The sequence below is a fragment of the Cebus imitator genome, unplaced genomic scaffold (genome assembly GCF_001604975.1).
Source record: "Cebus imitator isolate Cc_AM_T3 unplaced genomic scaffold, Cebus_imitator-1.0 Scaffold37, whole genome shotgun sequence".
NCBI classification, from domain to species: Eukaryota; Metazoa; Chordata; class Mammalia; order Primates; family Cebidae; genus Cebus; species Cebus imitator.
This window is the reverse complement of record NW_016107352.1, coordinates 2,838,325-2,858,651: the sequence shown is the minus strand read 5'-3', so window position 1 is coordinate 2,858,651 and position 20,327 is coordinate 2,838,325. Positions and strand designations below refer to the sequence as shown.

Sequence of the window (20,327 nt, the reverse complement as noted above, 5' to 3'; positions counted from 1 at the left end):
TTTTTTACAGTCGCTCTCTGTTGCCCAGGCTGGAGTGCAGTGGCACGATCTCGGCCCACTGCAACCTGTGTCTTCCAGATTCAAGTGATTCTCCTGCCCCAGTCTCTCGAGTAGCTGGAATGACAGGCATGAGCCATCACGCTTGGCTAATTTTTTGTATTTTTATAGAGACAGGGTTTCACCATGTTGGCTAGGCTGGTGAGTTCCTGAGCTCGGACTCCTAAGCTGAAGTGATCTGCCCACCTCAGCCTCGGAAAGTGCCGGGATTAACAGGTATGAGCCACCTCACCCCGTCACTATCCTATATTTTTATCAATAAAGTATTATATTGCAGCCATTTAAAAAATTTGATTTCATACTATTTCATAGTGTTGTTTCTTAGCACCAATTCTTTCTATGATTTGGAGGATACTTCCTTATGTTATTTAATTTATAAGCTGAAGTATGAGGGTATCACTAATCCAATTAAGACTCTATCATAAACTTCTCTGACTTGTTTAAATGATAAAAATGGGTCCAAGTTACCCAATAAGTTTAAAGTAAAGATTACGAAGGTAACCATTATTGTCAGAAGGGACTAAAAAAAATTACCCATCTCACATCTTTGTCCCCTCTACACTTCTCTGAAAATTATCATTGTCAGTAACATAGAAAAAGACCAAAAAACTCACTCTACTTTCAATATTTTCAAGACAGCATTTTTCATTTTTTTTACTTTGACTCTTTTACTAAGATAAAGAAGGTCATTTTCAACTATAGTCCTGCAAAAGTGATTAGTAATTTTAAGAGATGTGACCGCTTCCTTGAAATTTTATGCTCATTGAGATTAAGATGAGGAGAAAGCCACTAGCCCATATTGTCAAGTTTCAAGCTTAACTGTCTAGAACACAACCAAGGGTTAGAATTAATTTGGGGTTTCAAAACATTCACAGTACAAACCTCTGGCCAGAAGAAGTAGCATATTTATTATATGAGGAAACCTAATTGGGGGTGGGACAATAATTTTCATTCTCCCATCTGAACCCTAAACTAGACACCCAGTTCTCTAACACAACCCTGGGAGAAAGAAGGGATTCCCTCAAAATAACTGAACTGCCCCACCAGCTCTGTAGGATGGGAAGTTTGAAATAGAACTTTGCAGTGGTTTAGGGCATGACTCTTTATATTTTAGCAACATCTGGATTACCTGGAAGGCTTCTAAAACACAGATCATTAGTCCCCCCATCCCCAGAGTTTTTGACATAGAAGGCCTGGAGTGGGGCCCAGAGAGTTTGCATCTCTAGTAAGCCCCAGGTAATACTATTGCTGCTGATCTGAGGCCGCATGTTGAGAACACTGGCTTGGAAGAATTGTTAAGAAGTGCATCCCTCAAACCTGGACCTGTTGATCTGCTCTAGTAATGGCGGGGACAGACAGTGGAGAGCTTTGAATGCCGGATTCAGGAGATTTCTGTAAAAGACTCAACAACAGAAATTTTACACAATTTCTGGCACTCTTCTTATCACCTCATAAAATTTAAATTAGATATCACCTAAGAAATACATCTGTGATGTTTAGCCCTAGCCAGTCCTCAAATCTGTGCAGTTCAGACATCCTCTGTAGTCAGAGCCTGGTCCCATCTCTTATAGGACCTGGTCTAATCCTCCTTCCTTTCCCTACCACATCCCAGTTCCCATCACTGTTAACAGATCACTGCCTCTGACTCCATCAAGGAAATGGGAACCTTCTCTTCCTCCCTCCTTTCCCCTCCACTTCCCTGTGGCTAAACCTACCTGTAAGCATTTTTTCAGTCTTACCAGTATCCTGCCTCTTCTCAATATCCTAAACCTGACATGGTCACTTGAAATCATCTTCCTCTGTTTTTTTTTAATTTAATTTTTATTCCAATAGTGTTTGGAGTACAAGTCGCTTTTTGTTACATGGATGAATTATATAGTGGTGAATTCTGTTCCTCCATTTTTTAAACCACATACCTTCCATTGGCTCCTCTTCAGGCCACAAATATACTCAGGTCTCTCAGAGAGTATAATAATAAAATCCTTCCTTGGCCTGGCTTTCCCTGCTAGTCATCTCTCTATCCCTTCTGTTCACTGCCTCATGTCGGAAACACTAGTCTATATTTTTTGTGTCTACTGTCTTCCTTTTTCACCCTGCAACCACTCACAATCTGTCTCCAGTGCTCCCCTAAAATTGTTCTCACTGAGGTCCATGTGACCCTCTTCTTACCTTGCCATCTGTATATTTCTTGACATCTCTGGTGTTTAGCAGCCTTTATCACATTCTTTAATGAACATACTGTCCTCACACCTCAGCATCTGCAGCATCAGCATCTCCAAGATTGCATTCATAGCCTCTTCAGTTCACGTTCTATTATAATTTTCATCTTTGGAATAAATGAGCTTCATTGTTTCTGTCATCTGAATATTTGTGTCCCTCCAAAATTCATATGTTGAAATTGATCCCCACTGTGATAGTATTAAAAGGTGGGAACTTTAGGAGGTGATTAGGTCATGAGGGCTCCACCCTCACGAATGGGATTAGTGCTCTTATAAAAGAAGCTTGAAGGAGCCTGTTTGCCTCTTCTTCCATGTGAGGATGCAAGAAAAAAGCACCATCTATGAGGCAGCGAGCGCTCACCAGACCTTGATCTTGGACATACCAGCCTCTAGATCTGTAAGCAATAAAGATCGTTGTTCATAAGTTACCCACTCTGAGGCATTTTGTTATAGAACCCTGAATGGACTAAGACAATTATCTTCAATCACCTCGTGGGAATTTCCAGGCACTTCGGTCTGAGCATGCCCAGACCAATGACTTCCTACCTCTAACCCAGGCCTGTCCATCCTGTCTCAGTCTCTGGCACCACCATTCTTCACTCAGATGCTTATCGCAGAAATATCAGAATCATCACTGACTTCTCAAATGAGGTCCACTGGTCACTGCATCTGGTTGATTTTATTTCTCAGGTTTGTGTTCTCTACAAGCTCAGTGCCTAAATTCTGGCTCACACCTGAACAACCAAACTAGACTTACAACTGGGCTTCTTGTCTCCAGGGTTGGTGTGGAAAAGAACACAGTCTTTGGGGTCACCCAAATATGAATTTGAATCCCGGTTTCTCTACTTATTCACTAAGCACATCAGCAAGTTATTTAAGCTCTCTTGTGCCTATTTCCTCTTATATGAAATGGGATACTAACATCTACTCACAGGCTTATTGTGAGCATTTAATGAACTAATGTATTTCAAATATTTAGCACAATGCCTGGTACACAGTATGATCTCAATAAATGTTGATTTTGGCTTCCCACACAAATTCATCTTCCATAGTATTCCAAAGCAAACTCCTTAAAATCAAATTTTGATTAATTCCCTCCTAAAATGACTTTTCATCACCTAGAAAATAAAAATAAATCAACACAATCAAGTATAGACCTATCTTTCCAGCCTCCAGCCTGATTCCCTAAATGGATCCCTACCTTCCAGCCATTTGGATGAAAATGGCTGCTTGGATATTTGTTGACCCAGCTGCCTGGAATGCAGCCTGGTTCTCTGTTTGCCAGGTAAACCAATCCAACAAAGTTTCTGCTTCAATGTGGTCTTCCTGACAGTGGTTAATGATGAAACTTGGTGTGGCAGGGGGTGCTGTGGGGGTAGAGAGAGGGCAATGCAGTGTGTGCGTGTGTGTGTTTCCCGAGATGGAGTCTCACTCTGTCACCCAGGCTAGAGTACAATGGTGTGGTCTCAGCTCACTGCAACCTCCCCAACTGGGTTCAAGTGATTCTTCTGCCTCAGTATCCTGAGTAGCTGGGATTACAGGCGCCCGCCACCATGCCTGGCTAATTTTTGTATTTTTAGTAGAGATGGGATTTCACTATGTTGCCCAGGCTGGTCTCGAACTCCTGACCTCGTGATCTGCCCACTCCCTTCATGCTAACCTCATTGTGCTAGAATTTGTAACAATTAGCATCCTCTTTTGAATCCTTGGCCTTTTTATTCCATCTCCCCTTCCCATTCTGGGTGAGGTCATTTAGCATTTTCTTGAAATCTCTATTAGTACTTATTTCACCTGAACAAATCACTCACTGCTCTCTCCTTTCCCAATGTTTCTACAACTCCCCTGCCCCACGCTTTTGCCTCCAACCTCACCCTTCTCATGGGAAGATGTCTCTCCTGCCTGCCTCAGTGGAATCCTAGCTCTGCCCTAAGCTCACCACCTCTCCTGCCATCTCCTCAGGTAGAAGCTGTTCATTATCATATGTTCTATTTCAGGATAGTGAGAGGGTCAGCTTCTTACTTGCTCTCCAGGGCTATTTTGCCCTCCAGTAAAATGTCCTGTTTCTTTTAAGCTCAGGCCAGCTGGCTGTATCATCCTCTACCTCTTTTGATCTCTCCTCCTAATTCACTGAGGACTTTGGTACTGTGATCCCTGTTTCCTTTTCCATCCCAGTCTAGCTGTTTTCTGGCCCACTCCAAAGCTCACAGCACACCAGCATCTTGACCTTTTATTTCTGTGACTTCCTCATTTGCAGTGAATTCCACCCTCACCAGACTTCAGCTATACACATGACCACATCCTTGACTTATTTTCTTAAATCACTTGGGACTATTTCAGTTGTGAAATGCTAAATCCAAGCAACCCACTTTCTAACAGTAATCTCTTACGTTATAATTTTCTTATTCAAACACTTCTTGCATCCTTGTTCTTTGATCTTATAGGGGCATCCAATCCCTTGTTCCCTTTACTTTCTCCTGCCTGTTTTATTTCCTTTCTGCCCCAGCTTAGAGTCCTTGGCCTATAACATCAGAAGCTTTCTCGTCCATATCTCCCAATTCCTTGCTCTATTGTCCCTCCATCACACTCTGGTTAAGACTCCTGGCACACATCCATCTAACTGTGCCCCTCATTCACGCCCATATTTCCACTGCCACAATTTCTTGGAGGAAATCAGTCCTGAAGATTGAAGTTGCGAAAACATTCTGGTTTCTGACCACAACTGGACCCTCCAAACTGCCCAGAGACCATCTCTGATTCCCCAATCAGCTCTTCCTATTCTCTTCTGTGATGAGCTTAAATCTGCTCCCTTCAGTACTCCACTTCCCACTCAGCAGAGTATTTAACCTACTGGAGCATTAAGAGAATAGCCATCAAAGCAGAGTTTGCTCTGCTTTCCTTCACTGAATCTACAGACGGACACACACATGACCCCATCCTTTCCCGCTCTTCTATTAAAACAGAAGAGATGTCACTGCTCAGATTTAAAATTCACTTCCCTGCCCATGCTATGGATTTATTCATAGCAACATTTTCACGGCCTTTTCTCTACCTCACATTATAGCTATATTTTCTACTCTCCTTCACTGGCTCTTCCATGACAGCAACATCCTTGAGCTCTCTATAATCTCAAGAAAAAAAAAGGAAAGAAAATATCTAGATTTTTTTTAGTGCTTTCCTGCTTTCCCCTCATTCTTTAATGCATTGTAATTTGTGTCCCACCCTCAACAAATGCCAAAGACACTGCATTTGCCATGGATCTTACTGGCTTCTGAGTTGCTAAATACAATGAACATTTTCCAGTCCTGATGTTCCTGCTCTGAAGTATTTGCCATTATTACTAATTCTCTTTTCTGGGTTTTAAAGGATTTTTTATTATAGAAAATTTTAAACATATTCAGAGATAGAGAGACTAATATCAATCACCCAGCTTCAATAATTAGCAAAACATGGCCAGTGTTAGTTACCTACATTCACAAGCTCTCCCATTCCCAACTGCTTATTTTGAAGCAAATCACTGATATTATTTAATTTCTTCTGTATTTCAATATGTACCCCTAAAAGGTAACACCACTTAAAGTGATCATAAAAATTGCTAAAAATAGTAATTCATAAATATCATCAAATACACAGTTAGTATTTGCATTTCCCTGGTTTTTCACTTGGTTGTTTGTTTGAATCAATATCTATGTAAGATCCATATTTTAAGATTCACTGAAATGTCCCAAGTTTTGTTTTGTTCTGTTTTTTTTTTTTTTAATATATTGTTTCCACCTCCAATTTGCCCTTGATGAAAAATTTTGGTTTTATTGCAGAAACTAAATCAGTTTTCCTGTAGATATGCCAGCAATCTGGGTTTGGCTGATTGCATCCCTGTGGTGTTATTTAATATTTTGCATCTGTATCTTCTAAATTCAGAGATCTGGAGGATTGATAAGATTCAGATTTGATTTTGGTGGTAAGCCTACTTCAAAGGTGGTACTGTATATTTCCATAATTATGAAAAAGGTTGTTTCTATTTTTACAATATTATCAGCAATAATCATTGCCTAGATTATAGTGTTTGCAAAATGGTGATTTTCAATTTCTTTCTTTTCTTCTTTTCTTTTCCTTCCTTCCTTCCTTCTTTCTTTTCTTCCTTTCTTCTTTCTTTCTTTGGCTGAGTCTCGGTGATTTTCAATTTCTTTTTTTCTCTTTCTTTCTTTCTTTGACTGAGTCTTGGTGATTTTCAAATTATTTCTCTCTCTCTCTTTCTTTCTTTGACTGAGTCTTGGTGATTTTCAAATTATTTCTCTCTCTCTTTCTTTCTTTGACTGAGTCTTGCTTTGTCGCCAGGTTGGAGTGCAGTGGCGCAATCTCAGCTCACTGCAACCTCCGACTCCCTGGTTCAAGCAATTCTCCTGCCTCAGCCTCCCAAGTAGCTGGGGTTACAGGTACGTACCACCACCACCAAGCCCAGTTAATTTTTGTATGTTTATTAGAGACGAGGTTTCACCATGTTGGTCAGAATGGTCTCGATCTCCTAACCCCGTGATCCTCTGCCTCAGCCTCCCAAAGTGATGGGATTACAGGCGTGAGCCACCACGCCCGGCCCATTTCTTATTCCTATATTAGCTGGTATTCTGTAAAGAAAAAGGTCCCCTCATCAACAATTTAGTAACTTTGAAATATGATTAATATAGAAAAGACAGACTAAATGTTTGATTCTTTCATTTACTCAGTGGTTTTCAAAATAATGAGTCTGTTTATCTAGTATTCTCCATAGGTGGCCAATGAGATCTTTTATTAGTTTGTTTTCTTCAGTGTCGTTATGAACTCATCAATCTATTACCCTTATTGATGTTCTCTGGGCCAAGAGAAGCTTACTCAACTTGGCTTCCAAGTCCTTTGACAAAAACTTTGTAGTGCTGGTACAATCTTTGCTTGTTGTTGTAATAAAATAATCTCAGTTTATTTTATGCATTTCCTGCTCCACACCTAGAATCAGTAATTTCTTCTGGGATCCCTGGTTTCCTTGAGTGGAACTCGTGTTTGGGGAGCACATTCTAGGCACCAGGAATGTCATTGCTATTGAATTGGTCACTGTTCCTAGATCTTTTTGGTGGACAGAGCAGTGAATATGTTTCTTTTATACTGGAAGATAATACATGCCATGAGTTCTTATGATACTTCCCACTCAGATGCAGGATTACTACAGAATTGTTACTAAACTGCATGTATCTTTATTTCCTTTCAACCAAGCTGATAATCTTAGTTCTCAATGACTGAGTAATTTAAATTAAATTACTACTAGTAATTTAACTTATGTTATGATACAAATACAACTGTATCAAGATAACCAAAACAAACATGACAACCAGGAATATGAGTACTAGAAGTAGTTTAGATTTTTTTTTTCTTTTTTATAGTTTAAAAAAAACCCTTAAAATATATCCCTTTAAGGATGCATAACAAACATACAGGGTTTTAAGGTCATTTCAAATAATTCCTTAATGTAAGATTTTACTACCAATTTGAACCACATTAAGATTGATTCATGTTAGTTTAAATTTTTTAGGAATCAGTTTTAAAATTTATTTCATTTTCTTTTATAACTAAGTACAATATTTACATGGTTCCAAAATCAAATGTAAAAATAAGGTATATTCAAAAAGGTCTAGCTACTATTTTTTTATTTTAGCTTCCCATCTTGCTATAAGTAACTTTTTTGTTTATCCTTTCAACTTTGAAGTACATATTAATACAATTATAAACAATGATAATGTATTCTTTGAACTTCTCTCCACTTTGCTTTACTCATTTAAAAATGTATCTTAGGGATCACTCCATAATAGTACAGAGAAGTCTTCTTCATTTTCTCTTATACCTGAATAATATTACTCCCTTGGTACCATACTTTTGATTCACATAGCACTTTATTGATAGAGATTTTTGAGTTGTATTCATTCTTTTGCTATTCAAGTATCCTTTCAATGAATGTCGTTCTGCATATGTCTTCTTTCTTATTTTTGCTAGTTTATCTTTGGCACAGATTTCTAGAAGTGGAAATTTTTCTGTTAAAACATGTATTATTTTTAGATAACGCTAAATCCTCTTCCATAGTGTTGTGCCATTTTGCATTTCCAATGGCAATGTATGAGAACAGCTGGTTTCTTTTGGCCTCATCACAGAGTATGTTGCAAAACTTAGATTTTTGTCAATCTGATTGTTTAAAATAGGTTTCTCAACTTGGTTTTGATTTTAATTTCCCTTATAAATGAGGTTGTATATTGTTCCATATAGTTCAGAGCAAATTGTGTCCTCTAGACATGCTTTTTTCCATTAATACCCATGAAGCTGCAAAGAAAATTCTAATTTGTCCCCTATTTCCTGGGTTACTTTTTCATCTCCCTTTTCTAGTTCAATTTCTCCTGTTTATTTCTAAAGTATTCCTCTTCCTCCAGATTCCATGTTAGTGTTTCTTTTAAAATCAACTCCTGAGCCAGGTGTGGTGGCTCATACGTATAATCTCAGCACTTTGAGAGGCCAAAGCAGGCAGATTATTTGAGGTCAGGAGTTCGAGACTAAACTGGCCAACATGGCGAAGCCGTCTCTACAAAAATACAAAAATAAGACAGGTATGGTGGTGTGTGCTGTGTAATCCCTGTTTCTAGGGAGGTTGAGGCAGGGGATCACTTGAACCTGGGAGGCAGAGGCTGCAGTGAGCCAAGACAGTGCCACTGCACTCCAGCCTGGGCGACAGAGTGAGACTCTGTCACAAACAAACAAACAAACTATATATCTACATATAGGTATATCGACATAGATATATATCTCCACTCATTTGTGAAGATCATGGCAATTCCAGTGCATACATGCTTCTTGGAGGTCTCTCTCTTCTTCTGACCCACATATCTAACTGCCTAATGGAGATCTTGAAATGCCCCTCTCAGGCACCTTTAGCTCAACATGTGGAAAGCTTTCCTCAGCATGTCCTTCCCCTGCTGCTCTCCAGTGCAGGAATGCTACAACTCACCAGCTGCCCAGATGATAAACCTGGGTTTTCTACTGATGACACCCTTTCCTGTCTTCCTTCCATCAAATCAATCACCAATTTCTGTGGCTTTTATCTGTTAAATGGTTCTCAAATCCATTTACTTCTCTTCATCTCAGACTACTGGTTTAAGTCACTGTCATTTCTTTCTTACATTACTAGTGCCTTCCTTTCAGGTGGTCTCTGCTTTTCTTCTTGCTATCAAGCATGGCAAAAATTATCTTTAATTTAATTTAATTTAATTAATTTAATTTAATTTTGAGACAGAGTCTGGCTCTGCTGACCAGACTGCAATGCAGTGGCTTGATCTCAGCTCACTGCAACCTCCACGTCCCAGGTTCAAGCAATTCTCCTGTCTCAGCCTCCAGAGTAGCTGGGACTACAGGTGTGTGTCACCATACTTGGCTAATTTTTGTAAATTTACTAGAGATGGAGTTTCACCATGTCGGTCAGGCTGGTCTCAAACTGACCTCAAGCAATCCACCTGCCTCGGCCTCCCAGTGTGCTGACATTACAGGTGTGAGCCACTGCGCCCAGCCAGAATTACCTTTTAAAACATAACATAGGGTCATTTACTAGCTTAAAAACCTCCAATAACTCAAAATAAAAATAAACAACCAATCAATGAACCAAACAGAAAAACAAACAACCCAAGTCTCAAATCATATATTTTCATAGATACATGTAAGTAGACACTACCAAGCTCCAGCACATAGACATGAAACTGATCAAAGTTTACCTCTGGGGAGGGGACTGAGATGCAGGCAATGAAGGGGATGTTGTGGATGGGGCTGGGGCTGGTAGAGGAGGACTTCGGCTTTATCATTATTTAAATTGTTTGAATTTTTTATAATTAGAATGTTTTCAACTATTACCTACATGCTTAAAAATAAGTAAAATGGACTGAGAAAGTAAGCCTTAACTAGCTCTGAGGCAGACTGGGCTCACCAGAAGGTATATGAATTCCCAATGCCAGGTTGCCTGGAAGAGGCTTTAGTGAGAGCTGTTCCCAGGGAATGAGAAACCATCCTCTGCCCTTATATATTATCTGAGAATTTCAGTTAACATATTCTTACCTTTGTGGTCCACAGTTTGACAGTCCAGTCAAATGATGATGTGACAAACAGGTGAGAAAAGTCAATTGGGCCCACTGCCATGTGGCAGTTAATTCCTGTCACTGGCCCTTGGTGACCTTCGAAGACCTCACCAATACCTGCTTTGCTGTAGGAAGAGCACACATGAGCAGAATTCCAGTCACCTCTGCAAAGCAGTGATTGCTTAAAAAACAAAACAAAACAAAAAAACCCTCAACTCTGCATGATTACTTCTCCATAATTTAGAACAACCATACACCACCAAAATAAAATAACTTTTACAAGTATCCTGAAAGAAATTGTTTGCAAACATGTTACACTCTTTTTGATTATTTTAAAACAACGTAATCTTTTTAAAATACAGAATTTAATATCAATATTTATTATTTAATCCTTTTTGCAGAATTCCTCAAAGCCTATCATTGTTGATGCAGTTATTTTAATGAAAACAAGTGCAGGAGCTTTTACATTTATAAGGCTATTTTATTCTTGAGATAGCATTTTGCACATGGCCCGCTTTATCTCCTTTTTGGGGAGCTTATTGACTATTAAACTCCATCCATCCTTGAAGAAACAATTGTTTATTTTTTTCAAGGAAATTTCTTAAGTTGACATAGCTAAAGATGTAACACTTTGTGGAAACCCTTGTCACCACAAAATAATACACATAATTTAAATATAATATGGAGAAAATAATGTTTTCTCTTTACTGAAAACAGAAGAGAGATTTACAAACCCACTATAAATTCCATATGGGCAGGTATCTTGTCTTTCTCATTGCCAGGTGTTCGGTATACAGTAAGTGCTCAATAAATATTTGTTGCATGAACTAGCTAAGATAAAGAGACAGATTTATGTCTCAGTTCTTTTTTAAAACAGAAGAATATTTGAGAAATAATGATAGACATTTAAAAAATTACCCACAGACATATTTTGCTTATTTAACTAAGCTGGTATTATTTCCAGCACTCTATTATTACATAATATTCTGCATGCAATCATATACAATTAGGAAGATGTGAGAAAACATATCAAAAATGTTGTATTTAAAATATTCATGTGCATGAGGTTATAAATATGACAAATAAATATGTAGGGATTGTAGAATCTTAATATTATGTCACTAAGAATAAAAATGAGTTCAGTTATCAAAACATTTGGGCCTCTGGAGTGGCAATAAATGTCAATGTGCTTAGCAAAATTTGGAATCATGAGCAAAGTGCTACAGTGCATGTTCCACATAACAGGCACTCAAAAATTATGCCCAGTGAAACTGCTAACAGCAGTTCCACACATGATCATTTAAATTTGTTCTAATGAACTCGAGGAACTGATCTTTGAAGTGGCCCCTGGTGAGACTCCACTTGCTCTTAACAGCATCCTGAAAGGGTTTATAGGGTGCAAAATGAGGACCTTGTTTAATTTATGGAAGCGGATTTGCACCTTCACTATGTTAGGTGAAAAATAGCAATCCCCTGCTTCTCCCCCATAGACCTATTATGACCCATTTACAATGACTACAAAGCCAATGCCTGCTATGTTACAATTTTACTAAGGTCTATATTTTATATTTCATACGGATGGACCAATGTAAAAGCAACATTAAGCTTGTTGTAAAGAGATTTGTGGTGTGTGCTGTAGGGACCCTTCTTTTGAACCACAGTGTATATTCTGATAGTGTTTAAAAAGGACAATAACCACAGAACAAAAATGTTCATCATGTAAAATGTTGTTCACTTTATAATAATGAAAAAACCTGAAAATTATCAATGACTGTATTCTATAGCCTTCGTAGACAATTAAGGACCTAGGTAAAACCATGGGTTAAATCAACTGAACCTATACCCTGTTGATTCTAACACACATATGGATAAAGCTGTGACTCCATGTCTGGCCCTACTAAACTCTCTGTGCCTCTCATGCCACTTACAACATTTTACTCATGTTCCAGATACCTGTGTATTTTATCTTTCCCACCATCATCAGTTTTTCTGAAGACAGAAACCAGATCTACATGATGTCTGCAGGCCTTGCAGCACCTAATAATGCTCTTTGCTCAAAGTAGGCATACAACAAATGCATTCATGAATGAATAACTTTAACAAATCTTTTTATGCTTTGATAAAACTTTAATGTGTGGTTTTAGCCACGTTTTATGAAGGAGGGTCATTGGGAATGGACTGTGAGGCATATCTTCCTAAGTCATATGAGGGGGCAAATACTACTTGTTTCTATGTGCAGAACAGCAAGAACATCACAGCTTGTATAGTTTGAATGGAAAAACTCATATAGCTGAGCCATGGATGCTTGCTATTTCTACAAATCACAAAAGCACAGGGATATGAACATGGAACAATTTGCAGTTCCTCATTAAGTCTTTATAGTCTGGGATGAGTGCAAGAGATGAAAAAATCAATGGAATAAGAACTACTAAAGTAAAAGAGGAAGTAAGCACCAACGTGAACCTAGTGACCCTTTCAAAAGACGAGAGGCCATCTGTTAAGTACTGAATGCAATTCTGCAATGTGGTCCAAACTATTGGATTCCACTTTATGCTGACAACTCTCTTTTCCAGGGGCACTGTTAATCTCTCAGTTAAGGTAGAGTTCTTATCACCTGGGACTGCACGGTGGTTTATGTGACTCACTCTGTTCTGGCCCCTCTGGGAGGAAGGGTTTATATGAATATAAATATAGATTTTTTAGCTTCTCACTTACAATGTCCTAGGTACTGGACAGGAAATTAAAGATGAAATGGGAATAATGTAGTAAGAGAAAGGAATAAACTAAAATATGATTAATGCTATTGTAGAAGCATAGGAAAAATGTATGAAACAGTAAACTTGACGGCCTACAGTTTTATCTCACTTATTCTACTTTAACTTTCTCCATAGCACTTATCGTCATAAACTATATATTTATCTGCTTATTTGTATTTTACCCTCAACTAGAATATGAACTCTAGGTCTATCATGCTCTTTACTGTACCCTTATTATGGTGCCTGGCACATGTAAGTTCTTCATAAACATTCCTTGGAAGAGTGAATGAATAAAATAAATGAAAATTCTATGGGACTTAAAGGTGTGAGTGGTTTTCTTTGCCCAAGAGTCAGGAAAGGTTTCACATGGAATGATCTCTGTGCTGGCTCTTGAATGATGAGGGGGAATTAACCAGGCCAAGAAGGGAGAAATGCTAGACCCGGTAAAATAAGCTGAGTGTAGAAACTCACCGGGGCATGGAGGGATAAGAAATACTTGGGGATTGTTATCTCTGACGGGCATGTGGCTAGACTCTGGAGGTATGCAGAGAGGCTGGGAAGGTGCAGGTGGTCTATTATGAGATGCTCAGAAGCTTGAGCTTTTTTCTCTCAAGGCAGTGTGAACCACCAAAGTCTTATGAATAGCTAATGACCAGAGCAGATGTAGCTCTTTAAGATAATGAAGACTTGAAGTTGTGCTTTCCATTTTTTCAGAGATGCCTTTCTCATAATGCAAGGTGGTTAAAATCCAGAATATGATAACAGACTTTCGGAAATGAGGAACAAGTTATCAGTAAGGAAACAGAAAATCACCTTCCATGGCGACAAGCTGTGTAGACTGTACCTTCCTCGCTGCCAACCACAAAGTTATTGACGTCTCCCGTTGGGAAAGCCATTCCGGTAACAGCAACAGGCTTGGACTTATTGTACACCAGCTCCATGCTCTCCTACCAAAACACGGTGTGGTTACATTTCCATCTGTCAACTCCTTGCCATGCCAAAGATAGCACGGAAAAATCATTTGGCTAAATCGTCTGTTTGCTTTTCACACAGCGTTACAAAAGACCCTGGCTGTGCCAGAAACCATGCTTTACTGCCCCTGACATTCATGCTTCTGTGGATCTCTGGTTTCAGGCCGGCTGGATTTCATCAGCATGTGCTGCTGCTTCTTAAGTCAGGCAGAGATGACAGGTGAGAATTTTGAAACTAATGGTGCAGAAACTAAAGATAATACTGTAATGGTTACACTTGTCAGCTCCAGGCTTTAATAAAACACACAATACCCTTGTATTTACAAACATTTTCAAAATCAATTGTTCATGAGAATACACATGTATTAATATCAGATGTACTAAGCACATTTGTCAAAGCAGGAGTGTGTGTCCTCCATGGACTAAAACCAGAAAGTTGTCACTCAAGTCATAAAAAACAGATTTCAACAGGGACTAGATTTCACGCAGGGCAGCCATTGGGTGAATAGGCTATAAGCCTGGAAAGAACAATATTTAAATCAGTCTTTAAAATAGCAAACAGGAGTCTTTATTTTACATAATTTTTAAAAAATTGAGAATTAAAGAGTTCTAATCTTAAAAGATGTACTGCTGAATTAAGTTTAATGACAGAAAGTAATTATAACTTATATCCCTGAGTATATCTGGCTATTTATATCAAACAGCCTATTTTGTGTGTCTGAAATAATTTTTTAAAAAATCATTCTGAGGTATCACATCATTATAGTTGCTTAAGAGTTTAGTCTTTCTTGTGCAAATAAACTGGACCATTTCATCCAGGGAGTCCGTTAAATTGAAAGCACAAGCTAACAATCTAGGCAGCACAGATCATTCTGATCCTGTGATGTGCTCAAAGTTTGTGATATCCACACACAGGGAGCACATCAGCATCTGGGCTAAAGGAGAGGATGCTGTGACTATGTCATACAGAAAACTGGATTATCCAGTGATCTGCTTCATCACTAAAGTTGGCAGCAAGGAAGGAAAGGTCTCTTTACCCATTTGGAAGAGAGAAAGACCAGGACAGCTGTTAGATGCTCCTACTCTTCCCTACCATTATGAAAGCCATGTCATAAAATTCTCCATCTTTGTATAGACACAGGAGTCTGTGGACATGCTAAAACTAATACAAATGGACCTAGAGCCATCATGTGACTGGTTTTAACCTAAACAAATATGTGTACTGAGCAAAATGGGCAATTAAAAATTCCTAAATAGAGGGTTTGCTCTTATGTCTGTTTATAATCTCCAGGCTTTTAAAAGAAAACAACACATTGCTGAGAATTTTAAGACAAAGCCATAAAATACCCATAGCTCCAGGCCTCTATAATGTTAAAGATCAGCAAAAATAGAAGAACTTCAATTGTAAGCAGCTTATTAGCACTCTCTCTTTTTTCTCCCTCAAATATATTTTTTAAAAACTTAGTATTCTTTACATCTATATTTTGTGGAGATTTAAAGGAGGTTCTTTCTTCACAGTTTCCATATTTCCTTGTGTGTGTGTGTGTGTGTGTGTGTGTGTGTGTGTGTGTATAATAATAATAATTATTTTTTGAAGAGACAGGTCTCACTCTGTTACCCAGACTGGAGTACAGTGGTGTGATAATAGTTTACTGCAACCTCAATTCCTGGGTTCAAGCAATTCTCCTGCCTGAAATTCCCAAGGAACTTGGACCACAGACATGTGCTACCACACCTAGCTAATTTTTTAAGTTTTAGTAGAGAAAGGGTCTTGCTGTGCTACCTAGGCTGGTCTTGAACTCCTAGGCTCAGGTGATCCTCCCACTTCGGCCTCTCAAAGTGCTGCGATTATGGGTGTAAGCCACTGTGCCCTGTCTCTTTATGTATATTTTGAAAATTTAACTTCTTCTAAAAGTGTGTGACAGACATTCTAGGGTGGTTATCCTGGGAAAGAATATAGAAATGTTAACATTGAGAATTATCTGCTAGGTATTGTTTTTCAAGTTTCTTCATGTTTCCTTACATTTTTGTCAAAGGCTATTACAATGACTTCTCTGTGGATTTTGGTTGGAGGAGAGTGAATACTGTTTTTCTCACACAAAGATATGTGGAAAAAGTGTGTATGTATGTGTTCATGTGTGTATGAGCTGTCTCTGTATGTGTGTCTATGTACACATATCTTGCAAGTTGCATTTAGTCGTCTCCCTTTGACAGCCTCTCCCACTTCTCTTCCTTTGTTTGGTTCCCACTGTTGCAATCAGTAGTGGTTTGCAGACTTTGGAACTTTTTCATTTTTGACTTCTCATTTACTGGATAAAGAATGACAGGAGCCATACTAACAAACATTCCAGAGGGGAAAACAGATGGTTTGATAAATTCTTCATGCACACAGGCTATTGTCTAGGCTACGGATACAAGCAAGAGCTTGGATTTCTGTTTTGCTAGGATACCTTCCCTCCAATGCAAGTACCCGTAAGAGATTGCTCTGCTGAGCTCCAACCTCGTTTACATCTGTTTAACAATGCTGTAGGGTAAGTACAATTCATACCATAGGCTAACTTCCACAATTACTATGATTTAGAATGGATTATTTCATTTTCAGTTGAAACTGACCTAAGGATTAATGTATTACAATAATTATATGATTTGTGGTAAAGGAAATGGGTTTTGGCTTCAAGAGAAGATCGCTGAAAGCAAGTACCACCCTTTCAAGTGCATCCATTGGTTTTAGTTCCTCTAGGATGTGAGAGTTTGGCTTTTAGGAACTACATTCCATTATGTAGGTATCTCTTTTAACCAGGATGCTGTTATGTGTAGGGAAAAACAAACCCACCTGTGGAGTTGAGAGCATGTCCAGGCTCCAGGAACACATTTTGCCATCAGTGGAGACAGTGATGAGGTTATGAGCATTCTGGGTCCCAACAACATTTACACAGTACACGGGATGCTGCAAAAATATAAACAAGGAGGATCAGACACAGATCCAAGAGGAAGCACTTACATTTGAGTGTCAAACACATTACTCTAAAACAAGGATTAAAGACTGACATAATCCTACTGTAATACAAGCCTCAGGTCATTTGCTGCTTTTGATTTGAACCTGATTTCTTTCTAAAAGCTCTGGAAGCAACACACCATAGTGGAAATACTTACAAAGCTTCACCTTGCTTAGTCAGAATGCAATGCAGTGGAACAGAAGGAAGCTAGAGCAAATGTGGTTTGATGGAGCAGAGGCAACGCAGGGAGGTGAATCTGGATTACTTGAATAAGTCTCCACTGCGTAGTTTGGCTTCTAAGCTAACAAGAGTGATGGAAAAAGTCTTCAAAACGGTAGAACTATTGACTTTTGGAAAGAATATACGTAACTAAATCTGGAGTTTAATGCATTATAGTAACAGTGCCAAATATTTGTTAATATTCTTTATAAAAAGTGGTTAATATTCACAACCATTTTAATTTGGGGAAGAGATACTGGTGGTGAGATTATTGGCACAATGTACCTAGTGAGATAAAATCAGTTTATGTTGCTGCAAAATCTAGGATAATGATATATTTATTTTTCAAAATATCGTTTGCAGTAGTATAGAGGCTTAGATTTGGCCAGAGCATTGAGAAAGGTCATTTATACAAACTGGGAACCATACACAAGATGCTGTAACTCTCTGTCATGCTCTAGTGGGTTATCCCACTCTGCAGAATTCTTAATGGTAGGCTAAAATCATTTGCAGCTGTGTATTAAACACTAAATGGAAGATTAACATGAGCAGAACCTACAGCAATCTGTGTTAGATTTCAGGCATTTCAGCCATCAGTGGCCAAACCACATTTACTTGGTGCTTCTTTGTGCAAATAGCTGACAATGTAAGTCTTACCCTTGATGAGTTACTGTCCATAATACCTAGCCACAACTACAGTGAAACAACATTTAATATTGGAAAGTTGATATTGCGTAAAGAATAGTTCCCAAACTATTATTATCATATAAACTGCTGGTCAGAAGGAGTGGAAATAATCATCTAACGTAGCTACTCATTTGCCTCGACCAAGAGGTGCTCCAAACTCTGCTTAGACACCTTTCTTAAAGGTCAGCCAGTTTTTGCAGTATTTTCTGGGGGAGTTTTTCTTCCACTAATGGGGAAAAAGAAGTTCAAGGAGATACTTTCAGTGTAGTGCCCTCTGGGATCAAACTGATCAAGTCAAAACAGTACAGCTTTTTGAATATTTATAGATAGTTGTTCCCTATTTACTCCCCTCCCTGCCAAGTTTTTTCTTACACAGAATGTCACTAATTCCTTCATCTGCTCCTTGTGTACTTGGTTTTCAAAACCTTCCCTATCATGGCGAATCTCTTTTGAAAATGCTGTATTTTGTCTGAGTTCCTCTACCAGTGAGGTTCTAAGAATAAAACAGAACTGTCTACCTATATTCTGACCAGCAGAATATAGAAATCTGGGTAGCATTGAATTATCACTTTTCATCTGATAAAAAATATGCCTGCATCTAATGCATCCTAAGAGTACATCTGCTTTGTTGACAATTATATCACCTCTTTCCCCCATGCTGATGGATAGTCAACTAAGTCCCTATGTCTTTCACCCCATATTTTTACTGGAACTTCCAAATGAATCAGTCATAATAGATCTGCACAGTGCTAAGTACAGCAGAGATCTGAAGCTAAGTGTTATCCCAATCAGTTCTCCAGATATCATGGGGATCGATTGGTTGTGGGTCTGTAGGCTATGCTCTTTCCCAAGTATCTGGTGTATATAGAGCCCAGGCAGTGTACTATCAAATTCAAACCCAGAGCTACACAGCATGCAAAACTCTATGTGGAAATCAAATGGGAGAATGGATGTAATGAATTTTCACCTGAAAACAGTATTGACAGTACAACTAAAGAATGGGGAGGCTGGGTTCAAATACTGTTATGAACCTGAAATCCATCTTGTTTTTCAGCAAGAGTCCAGTAGGGCTTTTTTGTTAACCACTGAGCATCTACACAAATCATTAAACACTAACAGATCAAGACTCAGAAAGGTCCAGCAGAGAAAGGAGCAAGTCTAGAAGAATGTGTAGAGCCAAATGCCCCAAGTAAGAGTGTGTGTGGCAGCCCCTCCTAGGCTTTAATCAGCACTACCGGCCTGTGCTTCCATGAGTAATAAAAGTCAGTTTAAAAGAAAAAAGAGGTGTAATGAAACCAAAACAGAAGCAGACACCGGGGCATGAAAACACACACACACACACACACACACACACACACACACACACACACACAACTCTACCATTAAGGAAGAAAAAAGCTACAGTACACCTCATTTTTCCAATATAGATGCCAGATTGTTTTTATTTATTTTAGAAATAAACTTACTGTGTGCCAGAAGGATTTTGTTTTAGTTATGATTTCCTGTTGTCCCAAATGCATATGTGTGGTGGGTGTGAAAGGAAATTAGTGAGTAATCTGTGGTGGGCCTCTTTTTCCTTTTTGATCCTGGTACTAATCAGCCACCCAATAGTGAAAGTTGAAAGACAGTCATAAAATTAACTGTTCGCTTTTAGCTATAGATTAGAAAAAACACAGCAAAAGAGAAAAGTGGACAAGCTTTTGTTTTATTTTCTTTCTCTTTTTTTTTTTTTAAGAGGAAGTCTCCCTCTGTTGCCCAGGCTGGAGTACAGTGGTGCAATCTCGGCTCACTGCAACTTCCGCCTACCCATTTCAAGCAATTCTTCTGCCTCAGCCTCCCAAGAAGCTGGGATTACAGGCATGTACCACCATGTCCAGCTACTTTTTGTATTTTCAGTAGAGACTGTGTTTCTCCTTGTTGGCCAGGCTGGTCTGAAACCCCTGGCCTCAAGTGATCCACCTGTCTTGGCCTCCCAAAATGCTGGCATTAGAGGCATGAGCCACCATACCTGGCCCATTTTATTTTCTAACAGAAATAACACCAGTAAGTGTGATAACAATAGTATTTTAGTTGTGATGATCACACTCTAAGTTACTTGCAAAAGAAACTGTAATTCTCGATGGGCATTTGGGTTGGTTCCAGGTCCTTGCTATTGTAAACAGTGCTGCAATGAACTGCACGATAGACTGGATAGGGAAAATGTGGCACATATACACCATGGAATATTATGCAGCCATCAAAAACGATGAGTTTGGGTCCTTTGTGGGGACATGGATGAACCTGGAAACCATCATTC

The 20,327-nt window shown here is 38.8% G+C and overlaps 1 protein-coding gene across 6 annotated transcripts in view; it reads right to left on the bottom strand.

Annotated features, from left to right (window-relative positions):
• Window positions 1-20,327, bottom strand: part of DYNC1I1 (dynein cytoplasmic 1 intermediate chain 1) — a 314,653-nt gene that overhangs the window by 50,122 nt on the left and 244,204 nt on the right. For all 6 annotated transcript variants that reach the window (XM_017525159.2, XM_037737288.1, XM_017525163.2 and 3 more), the window contains 3 exons: window positions 16,963-17,076; window positions 13,972-14,105; window positions 10,383-10,527 (listed from right to left, as the gene is read on the bottom strand). In XM_017525159.2, the coding sequence (XP_017380648.1) occupies window positions 10,383-10,527; window positions 13,972-14,105; window positions 16,963-17,076 (393 nt within the window). The remainder of the gene's footprint in view (window positions 1-10,382; window positions 10,528-13,971; window positions 14,106-16,962; window positions 17,077-20,327) is intronic.